Here is a 13180-nt window from a genome sequence, read left to right as displayed (position 1 = left end):
ATATAATCTTTATATAATATAGCTAAAAACATCACTTTCCCCTGGTGGGATATACGGTGCATTCGGAAAGTATTCAGACCCCTTCCCTTTTTCCACATTCTGTAACGTTACAGCCTTATTCTAAAAATGATAAGATTAAATTTATTTTCTCATCAATCTAAACACAATGCCCCATAATGACTAAGCGAAAACAGTTTTTTTTTACATTTGTTTGCTAATTTATGAAGAATATAAACTGAAATACCTTATTTACATAAGTATTCAAACCCTTTGCTATGAGACTCTAAATTAATCTCAGGTGCATTCTGTTTCCATTCCATCATACAACTTGATTGGAGTCAATTGATTCAATTGATTGGACATGATTAGGAAAGGCACACACCTGTCTCTAAGGTCCCACAATTGACAGTGCATGTCAGAGCAAAAACCAACCCATGAGGTCGAAGGAATTGTCCGTAGAGCTCCGAGACAGGATTGTGTCGAGGCACAGATATGGGGAAGGGTACCAAAACATGTCTGCAGCATTGAAGGTCCCCAAAGAACACAGTGGCCTCCATCATTCTTAAATGGAAGAATGTTGGAACCACCAAGTCTCTTCCTGGGGCTGGCCTCCCAGCCAAACTGAGCAATCAGGGGAGAAGGGCCAAGAACCTGATGGTCACTCTGACAGAACTCTTGAGTTCCTCTGTGGAAATGGGAGAACCTTCCCGAAGGACAACCATCTCTGCAGCACTTCACAAATCAGGACTTAATGGTAGACGGGCCAAATCGAAGCCACTCCTGCTTGGAGTTTTCCAAAAGGCACCTAAAGACTCTCAGACCATGAGAATAAGATTCTCTAGTCTGATGAAACCAAGATTGAACTATTTGGCCTGAATGCCAAACGTCACATCTGGAGGAAACCTGGCACCATCCCTACGGTGAAGCATGTGGGTGGCAGCATCATGCTGTGGGGGTGTTTTTCAGCAGCAGGGACTGGGAGACTAGTCAGGATCGAGGAGGAAAAGATGAACGGAGCAAAGTACAGAAAGATCCTTGATGAAAACCTGCACCGAGCTCTCAGGACCTCAGACTGTGGTGAAGGTTCACCTTCCAACAGGACAACAACCCTAAGTACACAGCCAAGACAACGCAGGAGTGGCTTCGGGACAAGTCTTTGAATGCCTTTGAGTGGCCCAGCCAAAGCCCGGATTGGAACCCGATCGAATATCTCTGGAGGTACCTGAAAATAGCTGTGCAGCAACGCTCTCCATCCAACCTGACAGAGCTTGAGAGGATCTGCAGAGAAGAATAGGAGAAACTCCCCAAATACATGTGTGCCAAGTTTGTAGCGTCATACCCAAGAAGACTCGAGGCTATAATTCCTGCCAAAGGTGCTTCAACAAAGTACTGAGTAAAGAGTCTGAATACTTATATAAATGTGATATTTCAGTTGTTTATTTTTTTATACATTTTCTAAAAATAAAAATAAAATATGTTTCACTTTGTCATGACGTATTGAGTGTAGATTGATGAGGGGGGGGGAAAACATTCAGAATAAGGCTGTAACGTAACAAAATGTGGAAGAAGTCAAGGGGTCTGAATACTTTCCGAATGCACAATACATTGAACTCAATGTGTATTTTTCACCATGTAAAGTAGAAAACAGCCTTCTTGGTCCATGTGCTGGGATATAAGGGGAAATGGTGTATTCTTATTTATCAGGATGCCTACACCTCTGCTTTTACTACAGTTGGTGGCAGCATATGACTCTCCAACCCAGCTCCTCTTTAAATGTTACATATATTTTTCAGTGTAGCCACGTCGGCTGACTTTCTCTTTTAAGTGTTTGAGAACCAAATGCTTTTCCCTCCCCATCATGTAGACCTTGCACATTCCATGTGATAAGTTGGAATTTCATATACTTGTATAGAATCATTGTTAACCTTCTCTGTTCCGTCTAGTAAAACATATTAGCTGACATGACATATGAGGGCGGTGGACATTCCATAGAATGGGATTTTGAAAAAGCACCAAAAAAAAGCACAAAGCAAAATACGATAAAGTTTTGGGTCAATTCCATTTCAGTTGTTTAATTTCGGAGGATTTCAATTCAGGACCTGCACTTAAAATGAATTCATATGGAACTGAAGCCAACGCTGCAAATGTGATAAATCAAACCATGTCTTCCTCTCACTTCCAGGTTCTTCTCCAGGAGCAGAACATGGGGATCCGTTATAAGTTTAACGTTCCCATCCAGAGGACAGGAAGTGGGGACAATGAGGTGGGCTTCTCCTGGCACCATCTGGCCTGGTCCGACTGCTCCGCCACCTGCGCTGGAGGTATGCAACTGCAACAACCAACCACATGCCCATATATGGCTTTGACCTGGTCCTGTTCATTTGGCACCAAACAAGAGAAAACATTTTGAAACGGGGTACTTGAAGTTATCCAATGCTCCCAGTCCAATAAAGAAGCTAATTTTTTTGCTTTCTGTTGCAAAACGCTATGGCTATGTTGAACATTGTGCCCTACGGAACACAATACTGTAAATATGAAGACTGTGGGGAACATGGGTTTAGGTGTCAGAGATCTATGGCTTTTTAAAAGTGCTGTTCTAGCTATCTGGTAATGGAATATGGTTACTCACTGTCGACATTTTTATTGTTTTCTTTACAATAACAGTAGCTTTCTCCAACATGAGATACATTGTGTCTTGTGTGTCTTTCCAGTCCGGACCAACCAATACTTATCGAAATACTGGAGAATACTGTGGGGTAACCCAGTATGATAATTTCACATGGGTTTGTAGGATCATAACTTTATTGCTTTCTAAATGTAATTTTAGCTTTTAAGTCAAACTTAATATGCGTTTTCCATATTTAAACCAGGCACATGAATATGGTGTAATTTCTATGAATGAGCTGCTTTGCATATCTTCGGGTTAACCAGGGCTAGCTAGCATACAATCTGGCTCGCCAGAGATGCTACGGTCTGCCGCTCGAAAACCCTTGTCCTACTGCATACTGAAACCTCCTCACTCTGAAACCACAGCGAAATGTCGACCACTGCCTCAAGAATGACTAAACCAACTAATTTTAACCCCAAAAGCCACGGGCTTTTATGAGGAAATAAATACTGTTCCTCTCCAGTTGTCGAGCATGGCCACTAAATGCCTTCAATATTCGAACAAAGAACACATACACAGAACTGACAAAGACCCCAAAATAGAGCTCCTGGGAAAGGAGATCTGTGCAAAGAGCTACAGATATCATATCATATATAGATGTTTATACCGTAGCATTGTAATATGTATATGACATTTTGGCTTTTGGGACTTCTACCAAGCAACACTTTACAACATATCAAAATCAACATAACAGATCCGTACGTTTTGGATGTGGGCCTTCAAATCATATAGCCGCTGAATTTAGCCGACGCTGCTAATCGTAACATTTCATTTAATGCATCCCAGTGCTAACACAGCCTTTTAAAAACACCTTCGGGCATCCAGGCAACTTCACTACCCTCTCCAAGCATGATACTTTAACACCAATCCATATATCAGCTGTGCTATGGGTGTGTATACCACTATACAAATGCCACTATACGAAGGAAAGCAGGCAGGCACGTACTCACACTCGCTCTCTGTCACCTTACGCACACGTGCATATCTCCTTGCACCAGTCAGACCAGCATGGCGTTCATCTCGTCCCCAGGCTCAATTGATACTGCATATACAGCCTGGGAAACAGTGTGCAACAAAGTGAGGACTTGGCGTCGGTTAAAATCGAGGCGGAAGAGAGCCTGCTACAGCCGTATTAGATGGCACAATCAACATAAATGGTCTATCAAAGGGACCATCCGATTGCCCCAACTCACCTCCTTGGTCAGTGTGCTGCTCGCACTTCGAAAATCCAAAAAGGGGAGGTTCGAAGGGTTCTGCTAGGTAGTGACGATGGACGGAGAGATCAGCCAATTAAAATCAGCGGTTGTGTCGTCCGCTCCTGCCACAGACTTCCAGTCAAGCCCCGTTCTGAGGCGCTTGGAAACCAGACGTCTTGGCAGAGCAAGAGCTGGTTGGTAGGCAAGATTAGTATGGTGTGTAGGTCCTAGGATATGTCCCATGGGACCCCCCACACACACACACACACACACACACACACACACACACACAGAGAGTTGGGTGACAGCGATACGGTCGGCCTCAGACTCTGTGCCAGCAGTCAAAGTAAAGAGCTGCTCCGTAAAAGTGTTGTTTTTTTTACCAACATATCCTGTAAGGCACCAGGCATTTACACATCTGGGTTTACCACAGACTGAGACCATCCCTTAGGTCTCCACCCAAACACAGACACACTGCACCGTAGGGAGCTGCCTGCTGCACTCTGGTTCATGTGCAGGAGAATAAGAAGGTGATTTCGGTACTGTATTTTCTTACATTTTCAGGAATCCAAAGTTAATCAGGGAATTGGGTGTCGTGTGTGTGTTTGCTCCCCTTCTCAAGTCAGGGTTCCCAGGAAGTGATGCATCAAACAGGAAGAGGCTGGACAATAACTGGGTGTTGTGCGTGGTCCCCCTTCTCTGTTAGGTTCTCAGAAGCAGGAAGTGCTGTGTAAGCGTCTGGATGATAACTCGGTGGTGCAGAACAGCTACTGTGACCCAGACAACAAACCTCCGGAGAACCAGAGGTCCTGCAACACTGAACCGTGCCCTCCAGAGTACGTACAGTAAGACTTTCATCTACAATGCAATACAATACAATATATCACAATACAATGCAATACAATGCCATACAATGTAATACAATACAATGCCATACAATACAATACAATAGATCACAATACAATGCAATACAACACAATTCAATACAATGCCATACAATACAATGCAATACAATACAATACATCACAATACAATACAATGCCATACAATGTAATACCATACAATGCAATATAATACATTACAATACAATGCAATACAATACAATACAATACAATACAATACCATACAATACAATACCATACAATGTAATACAATACAATACATTACAATACAATGCAATACAATACCATACAATGTAATACAATACCATACAACACAATACAATACATTATAATACAATGTCATATAATACAATACAATGCAATACAATACAATGTAATACAATACCATACAATGTAATACAATACAACACAATGCAATACAATACAATGCAATAAAATACAATGCATTGCAATAGAATGCAATACAATGCAGTGGTCACGTACAGTACCTGCTCCCCTGGTAAGACCCTCAGACTCTATTAACCTAATGTCCATCTTGGAAAATACTGGTGTTGGACCACTTATTACATACAACCAGAGACCAACCAATAGTCGATAGTGGGTGAAGTGGGTTCAGAAGACTACACAAGCGTTTAGGTCTATCCTAAGCTCCAGTTAAGACTATTTCGTAGAAAAACGATAACGACTTGCTATATTAATTTGCCTTCAAGGAGTCCCTTAGCTGAAAAAATGTGTTTTGAAGAAAATGCTAAAATAAAACGATGATTTATAACTTCATATGTTAACTCTTTTCAAAGCTTGTTTTATGCCCAAGAATGAAAATGCTGAAAATGACCACCTGCGTTTAATTGTATTGGCTAGCTTACGCTATGAACCGTCGAGGGGTAATGTACGCATGAGCGCGTGTGTCCGTCTCTGTGTGAGTGAGTGGTGAGTGCACGCACGCATGCATCCTTGAGAGTGTGTGTGTGTGTGTGTGTGTGCGTGTGCGTGTTGTGGCCAAAAACGCTTAGCCTCTCTTCAAGGGCTGAGGGAACGGTCAGACAGAGTTCAATCATGTCTCAGATGTTCAATTGGAGACAAAAACAGGATTAAATACTTTTGGCCTATGGGATGAAGCCGTCTGCCAACAGTGATGTGTGTGTATATTTGGGTGTAGATGAATAAGTCGTTACGGTTAGATGGGCATCTGTAATGAACTGATATGAAGCCCGTTCCTGGCTTCACTCAATGCCCAAGAAAGCTATATTTGAACTCATCAGCTCACTCCATTAATAAGGGCCAGGTTGACATAGGAACAAACACTATCTATGAGTATTCAGCTTGTTAGTGGATTCCTTTTCTTCTCTCCTCTCGGACAGCCCTTGTTGCCCGTTGCCGTATCGAAGTGAACTGCTACAGTTTTCCAATCAGGAAGGCAAACATAGTGTCCACAGTCAGGGAGAGTACTGGATCAACATGAGCGTGTAAACATGATTGTTTTAGAATACCCAGCATGGCATGGGCGGGGGCCGGGTGGGGGGGGGGGGGGGGGCCCAGATGTTGGGAGACAATGTTAATTCTCTGTACATTCCTGTGGAATGACGTAAGCCGGATCAGGAATGTAACGTCTCCCAGTCGCTGGATGTCTGTGTCGACTGTGTTCTGACAACATGTTGTGTAGTTTGAAAAATGTGTTGCCCTTAAAGGGAATTAGTCTTGGCAGTGCATAAGAAAATATTTCCTCCAGAATATACAATTGAAGCGTATTATCCCATTTGTGATACTGCATAATACTGGGGGAAATATGAAAACACATCTGACCCATATGGTTCCAATGGGACTGTCCTCTTAAAGTGACAGTCCCATTGTTGTTCTGTTCCAGTCGTTGTTCTAAAGTTGGTGATCGTGCTGTTGTAGGTGGTTTATCGGCGACTGGTCGGACTGTGGGAAGACGTGTGGCGGCGGGATGCGGACTCGGACGGTTCTGTGCATCAGGAAGATGGGGCCTGCTGAGGAGGAGACCCTGGAGGACAGCCACTGTCTGACGCACCGACCAATAGAACGAGAGGCCTGCAATAACCAGTCCTGCCCCCCTCGGTGGGTCACTCTGGATTGGTCAGAGGTAGGAGAAGGACCGCCTCTTTTTACATCCCAGCGGGGGGGGGGAAACGGGGTCTTTTTTTCAAACAGTTTTGTCCACTAGAAATGTTTCATGTAGAAAAAAAGTCAAAGGTGAATAGTTTTATTGAGCTCGTCTGTTCTTCCTTCTGCTCCCAGTGCACGCCCAAATGTGGCCCTGGGTTCAAGCACCGCATTGTGCTGTGTAAGAGCAATGACCTGACCAAGACCTTCCCGCCCGCCCACTGTCCCTCGCACAGGAAGCCCCCCGTCAGGACCCGCTGTAGTCTGGGACGCTGTCCGCCACCTAGATGGATCCCAGGGGAATGGGGACAGGTAGGATTGACTCCCTCTTCAGAAATCATTGCTTCCTTTCACTTTTCATTGCTTCATTGCTGGGGTCCCTAGAGAGCTAATCACGTGTGCCTGTCCAACCTGTCTGTCTGCCTGTGTTGTGCGTATGTGTGTGTGTGTGTGTGTGTGTGTGTGTGTGTGTGTGTGTGTGTGTGTGTGTGTGTGTGTGTGAATATGTGCTGCGGCCCCAGTCAGATCTCAACCATACCAACAACACGTGTCTGGCCCCTGTGCCCACCGGGCCACCAGGCTTACCCTCCCTTCAGATCAGGCTCTGTGGAGCCTCACATCCCAGCCTGCATGTCATCTCCTCCCAATTAGACTGCCTTTATTAGGGCCCAGGCCGGCCCTGACAGATGGCCTACGTCAATGGAGGGTCTTAAGTGGGATTTGAACCAGTGACCTTTTGGCCTCCGGCAGCGAAACCGGGGAGTGAAGCACGACCTTCACAACAAGCTGCCCTTTCTATGGCTCAGGGAGAGGAGAGACAGGGGTGAGAGACAGGAGGAGAGGAGAGGGTGAAAGGTGTAATTATAGAGGGGGAGGGAGGGGGAATGGGCCAATGGGACAGAGAAAGAAAGAGATAGAGAGAGAGGTATATACATCTCTCCTTGGCCAGTGCGTGAGAAAGTCCTTGGTCTAAACAAACTTAAAGCTCTGGTGTTACTGGTATATATTAGACCCAACAACCCTGTTGTTTGATGGGCTGATTGAAGTGGGAGCACCGGGTGATGTTGTTATGAGAACCTGGGACCAGAGCCCATGACCTCTAACCCCCCACAGTTCCTTTAATACCACAACAAAGTCCACCACAACCTGGTTAGGCCCCTAAATAACATCCAGGTACAGCTAGAAGCCTTCTACTACAGAACCTGAGAAATTCTCTCGTTACAGACAAGTAAGAGAAGGGAAGGGGGGAAACCTAGTCAGTTGTACAACTGAATGCATTCACCTGAAACGTGTCTTCCGCATTCAACTCAACCCCTCTGAATCAGAGAGGTGCGGGGAGCTAACATAATCGACATCCACGTCTTTGGCACCAAGGGAACAGTGGTTTAACTGCCTTGATCAGGGGTAAAACGGCAGATTTTTACCTTGTCAAGCTCGGGGATTCGATCCAGCAACCTTTACGGTTACTGGCCCAACGCTCTAACCACTAGGCTACCTGCTGCCCCAGAGAACTACTACGGTACAGATAATAACATTGACAGGAGAACTGTTATGTTGGACTGATAACCCTGGCTGATGTACAGTAGTTAACTAGATGTTTCCAGCTGATGCAACTAAATGCATGACTCCTGTGTCTATAGCTGGTAGCTACCATCTCTCTGTTCTAATGTAAACCAGCTGACTGCAGTCTGACTGATGCCCATTAAATAATTACTAATGTATCACATTCCTCCCATAATCGTCTGTGCATGTCGAATGTTCATTCTATTTATTTACATGTTCACTCTATTTCTCTGCATGTTCATTCTATTTATTTTACATGTTCATTCTATTTCTCTGCATGTTCATTCTATTTCTCTGCATGTTCATTCTATTTCTCTGCATGTTCATTCTATTTCTCTGCATGTTCATTCTATTTATTTTACATGTTCATTCTATTTCTCTGCATGTTCATTCTATTTATCTGCATGTTCATTCTATTTCTCTGCATGTTCATTCTATTTCTCTGCGTGTTCATTCTATTTTTTTTACATGTTCATTCTATTTCTCTGCATGTTCATTCTATTTCTCTGCATGTTCATTCTATTTCTCTGCATGTTCATTCTATTTATTTACATGTTCATTCTATTTCTCTGCATGTTCATTCTATTTCTCTGCATGTTCATTCTATTTCTTTACATGTTCATTCTATTTCTCTGCACGTTCATTCTATTTCCATGCACGTTCACTCTATTTCTGTGCACGTTCATTCTATTTCTCTGCACGTTCATTCTATTTTTATGCACATTCATTCTATTTCTATGCACGTTCATTCTATTTCTATGCACGTTCACTCTATTTCTCTGCACATTCATTCTATTTCTATGCACGTTCATTCTATTTCTCTGCACGTTCATTCTATATCTATGCACGTTCATTCTATTTCTCTGCACGTTCACTCTATTTCTATGCATGTTCATTCTATTTCTCTGCACGTTCATTCTATTTCTATGCACGTTCACTCTATTTCTATGCACGTTCATTCTATTTCTCTGCACGTTCACTCTATTTCTCTGCACGTTCATTCTATTTCTATGCACGTTCACTCTATTTCTATGCACGTTCATTCTATTTCTATGCACGTTCATTCTATTTCTCTGCACGTTCATTCTATTTCTCTGCACGTTCATTCTATTTCTCTGCACGTTCATTCTATTTCTATGCACGTTCATTCTATTTCTATGCACGTTCATTCTATTTCTCTGCACGTTCACTCTATTTCTCTGCACGTTCATTCTATTTTTATGCACGCGTTCACTCTATTTCTATGCACGTTCATTCTATTTCTATGCACGTTCATTCTATTTCTCTGCACGTTCACTCTATTTCTCTGCACGTTCATTCTATTTTTATGCACGTTCACTCTATTTCTATGCACGTTCATTCTATTTCTATGCACGTTCATTCTATTTCTCTGCACGTTCATTCTATTTCTCTGCACGTTCATTCTATTTCTATGCACGTTCATTCTATTTCTCTGCACGTTCACTCTATTTCTATGCACGTTCATTCTATTTCTATGCACGTTCACTCTATTTCTTTGCACGTTCACTCTATTTCTATGCACGTTCATTCTATTTCTATGCACGTTCATTCTATTTCTCTGCACGTTCACTCTATTTCTATGCACGTTCATTCTATTTCTCTGCACGTTCATTCTATTTCTCTGCACGTTCGCTCTATTTCTATGCACGTTCATTCTATTTCTATGCACGTTCACTCTATTTCTATGCACGTTCATTCTATTTCTATGCACGTTCATTCTATTTCTATGCACGTTCATTCTATTTCTCTGCACGTTCATTCTATTTCTCTGCACGTTCATTCTATTTATATGCATTTCATTCTATTTCTATGCATGTGCATGCACTGTATGTTTCTGTGTGTTCGGACTCAGTCACTTAAACAGTTCAGGAAGGCCATTCTACTTATCTTGGCTTTTCGACTCTGTCTGTCTGTCTGTCTGTCTGTCTGTCTGTCTGTCTGTCTGTCTGTCTGTCTGTCTGTCACTCACTCACTCACTCACTCACTCACTCACACACTCTCTCTCTCTCACCTTTCTCTTAACGGTGACTTAATAGGATGAGCTACTGTGTCCGTAGTGATTAGTCAGACTCGCTGAGTGTCTGCCGAGAAGGCAACAGGTTCATTCTATTTCTATGCACGTTCACTCTATTTCTATGCACGTTCATTCTATTTCTATGCACGTTCACTCTATTTCTGTGCACGTTCATTCTATTTCTCTGCACGTTCATTCTATTTCTATGCACATTCATTCTATTTCTATGCACGTTCATTCTATTTCTCTGCACGTTCATTCTATTTCTCTGCATGTTCACTCTATTTCTATGCACGTTCATTCTATTTCTCTGCACGTTCATTCTATTTCTATGCACGTTCACTCTATTTCTTTGCACGTTCACTCTATTTCTCTGCACGTTCATTCTATTTCTCTGCACGTTCATTCTATTTCTCTGCACGTTCATTCTATTTATATGCATTTCATTCTATTTCTATGCATGTGCATGCACTGTATGTTTCTGTGTGTTCGGACTCAGTCACTTAAACAGTTCAGGAAGGTCATTCTACTTATCTTGGCTTTTCGACTCTGTCTGTCTGTCTGTCACTCACTCACTCACTCAATCACTCACTCACTCACTCACTCACTCACTCACTCACTCACTCACTCACTCACTCACTCTCACACTCTCTCTCTCTCACCTTTCTCTTAACGGTGACTTAATAGGATGAGCTACTGTGTCCGTAGTGATTAGTCAGACTCACTGAGTGTCTGCCGAGAAGGCAACAGGGGGGAGTGGGAATCTGCACACTCAGACTACGCTAAGCTAAGCTTGGCCCAGAGAGGTAACCTTTTGGTTACTGGCTCAACGCTCTAACCGCTAGGCTACCTGGCGCCCCATTTTCAATAAACGCCATACACTGCCAGACAGCAGTAAAGGGCTGTTTGACTGTGCATAGGACTCAGTCACTATAGGTTATAACACATGGGTGTGAGTTTTAACAGTGTGGCCGTGTTGAGGGTGAATAACTCTGTGTCTTTTGACTGCGGTATGTGGTTAATAATGTGGTTCAGTGTTTGGCGCAGTGTGATTGATAATGTGTGTGTGTGTGTTTCACCACAGTGCTCAGCGCAGTGTGGACTGGGCCAGCAGATGCGGACGGTGCAGTGTCTCTCTTACACCGGCCAGCCCTCCAGTGACTGTCCCGAGGGCCTCAGGCCCACTGCCATGCAGCAGTGTGAGAGCAAGTGTGATGCCATGCCCATCGCCAACGGTGACGGTGAGTACAGAACACACGCACACACTCACACATACACACGGAGCCCTACCTACCGATCAAGCCGTATGACCTAAACATGGCGGGGCGACACAACTCTCACGGAACACAACACATTCATCTCTCCATTGAGGTTGAGCTGGCTGCAGTTCAGAGCAGCCCGGACCCTCTATTCCTCTGCCTGTTATGATGGATGTGTGTTAGGATGCCTAGGGACAGGACCAGGCAACACGCCGGTGGGGATGAATGGAAACGCTGAGCAGGTGTGTGGAGACGCTAGCGGCTAATGGGATTAGCTTCAGGCCAATTGTCCCCGTACAGACAGACAGAGAGACGGATAGCAGTGAGAGCATGTCTCCCTCCTTCATATAGCACACATATATAGCACACACACTATCTCTCCCAGGGAGGAGAGAACGGCGGGAGCCTCACAGCAGGCCATCCGTCAGCTGGAACGTACCACTACACAGAAACACGGAGGGGAGATTTATTAGGGCCGGTTGTTGTAAGAGACAAGAGAAACTTGGAATAGTCCACAGTGTTTCTCGACCTTATTGTACCAGGGACAGGCTCGGAGGACCGCTTATATTAAATCTAACAGCTAAGACCTGACTAAATAGGTGTCAGAAAATTATCTCTGGGACCGGTGCACCTGCCGGAGGTTAGAACCACTGGTCTGGAATGCATTTAATTCATTTGAATCCAACAGCAATATTACAACATGGACACACACACACACATAAACACACGCACAGACAGACACACACATGTGGTTCATAGACATTGTCATTCCTCTCCTCTTGATCTTCTTATTTCCTTTATCTCCTATCTAACTTTTGTATTTTTCTCTCCAGAATGCAAAGACGTAAACAAAGTGGCATATTGCCCACTGGTGCTGAAGTTCAAGTTCTGTGGCCGTGCGTACTTCAGACAGATGTGCTGCAAGACGTGCCAAGGACGCTGACCCACTGAGAGAGAGAGAGAGAGAGAGAGAGAGAGAGAGAGAGAGAGAGAGAGAGAGAGAGAGAGAGAGAGAGAGAGAGAGAGAGAGAGAGAGAGAGAGAGAGAGAGAGAGAGAGAGAGAGAGAGAGAGAGAGAGAGAGAGAGAGAGAGAGAGAGAGAGAGAGAGAGAGAGAGAGAGAGAGAGAGAGAGAGAGAGAGAGAGAGAGAGAGAGAGAGAGAGAGAGAGAGAGCGAGCTGGAGGGAAAAGAGCGAGACAGACAACGGGAAGAGTGAAAGAAACGCAAGACCAGTGGAAGAGGAGGAGGAACGAGGATTAGGAAACACTGGGACAAGAGAAAAAAAGAGGGATTTACCCGTTTGTTACACCTGCTACGCCCTCAACCCCCCCCCCCACCCCATCATCACCGTGGAAACCTAACCACTGCTCAGCAGACACGCTGACACAGACGTTTATTGCCGTCACTTCTGTGAAGTGGGAACCTTAGAGGATT

General features: G+C 44.0%; 1 protein-coding gene across 1 annotated transcript in view; it reads left to right on the top strand.

Moving 5' to 3' along the window:
• The window catches only part of LOC135517686 (A disintegrin and metalloproteinase with thrombospondin motifs 6-like), a 121766-nt gene extending 109032 nt beyond the window's left edge, over window positions 1-12734 (top strand). The window contains exons 20-25 of the mRNA XM_064942200.1: window positions 2183-2321; window positions 4571-4700; window positions 6666-6870; window positions 7026-7202; window positions 11573-11729; window positions 12581-12734. Coding sequence (XP_064798272.1) covers window positions 2183-2321; window positions 4571-4700; window positions 6666-6870; window positions 7026-7202; window positions 11573-11729; window positions 12581-12690 — 918 coding nt within the window. The 3' untranslated portion in view covers window positions 12691-12734. The remainder of the gene's footprint in view (window positions 1-2182; window positions 2322-4570; window positions 4701-6665; window positions 6871-7025; window positions 7203-11572; window positions 11730-12580) is intronic.
• Window positions 12735-13180: the final 446 nt, after the last annotated feature.

Source organism: Oncorhynchus masou, chromosome 28 (genome assembly GCF_036934945.1).
Source record: "Oncorhynchus masou masou isolate Uvic2021 chromosome 28, UVic_Omas_1.1, whole genome shotgun sequence".
Taxonomy (NCBI): Eukaryota; Metazoa; Chordata; class Actinopteri; order Salmoniformes; family Salmonidae; genus Oncorhynchus; species Oncorhynchus masou.
The sequence above is the reverse complement of the archived record's forward strand: the minus strand, read 5'-3'. Positions and strand labels throughout refer to the sequence as shown.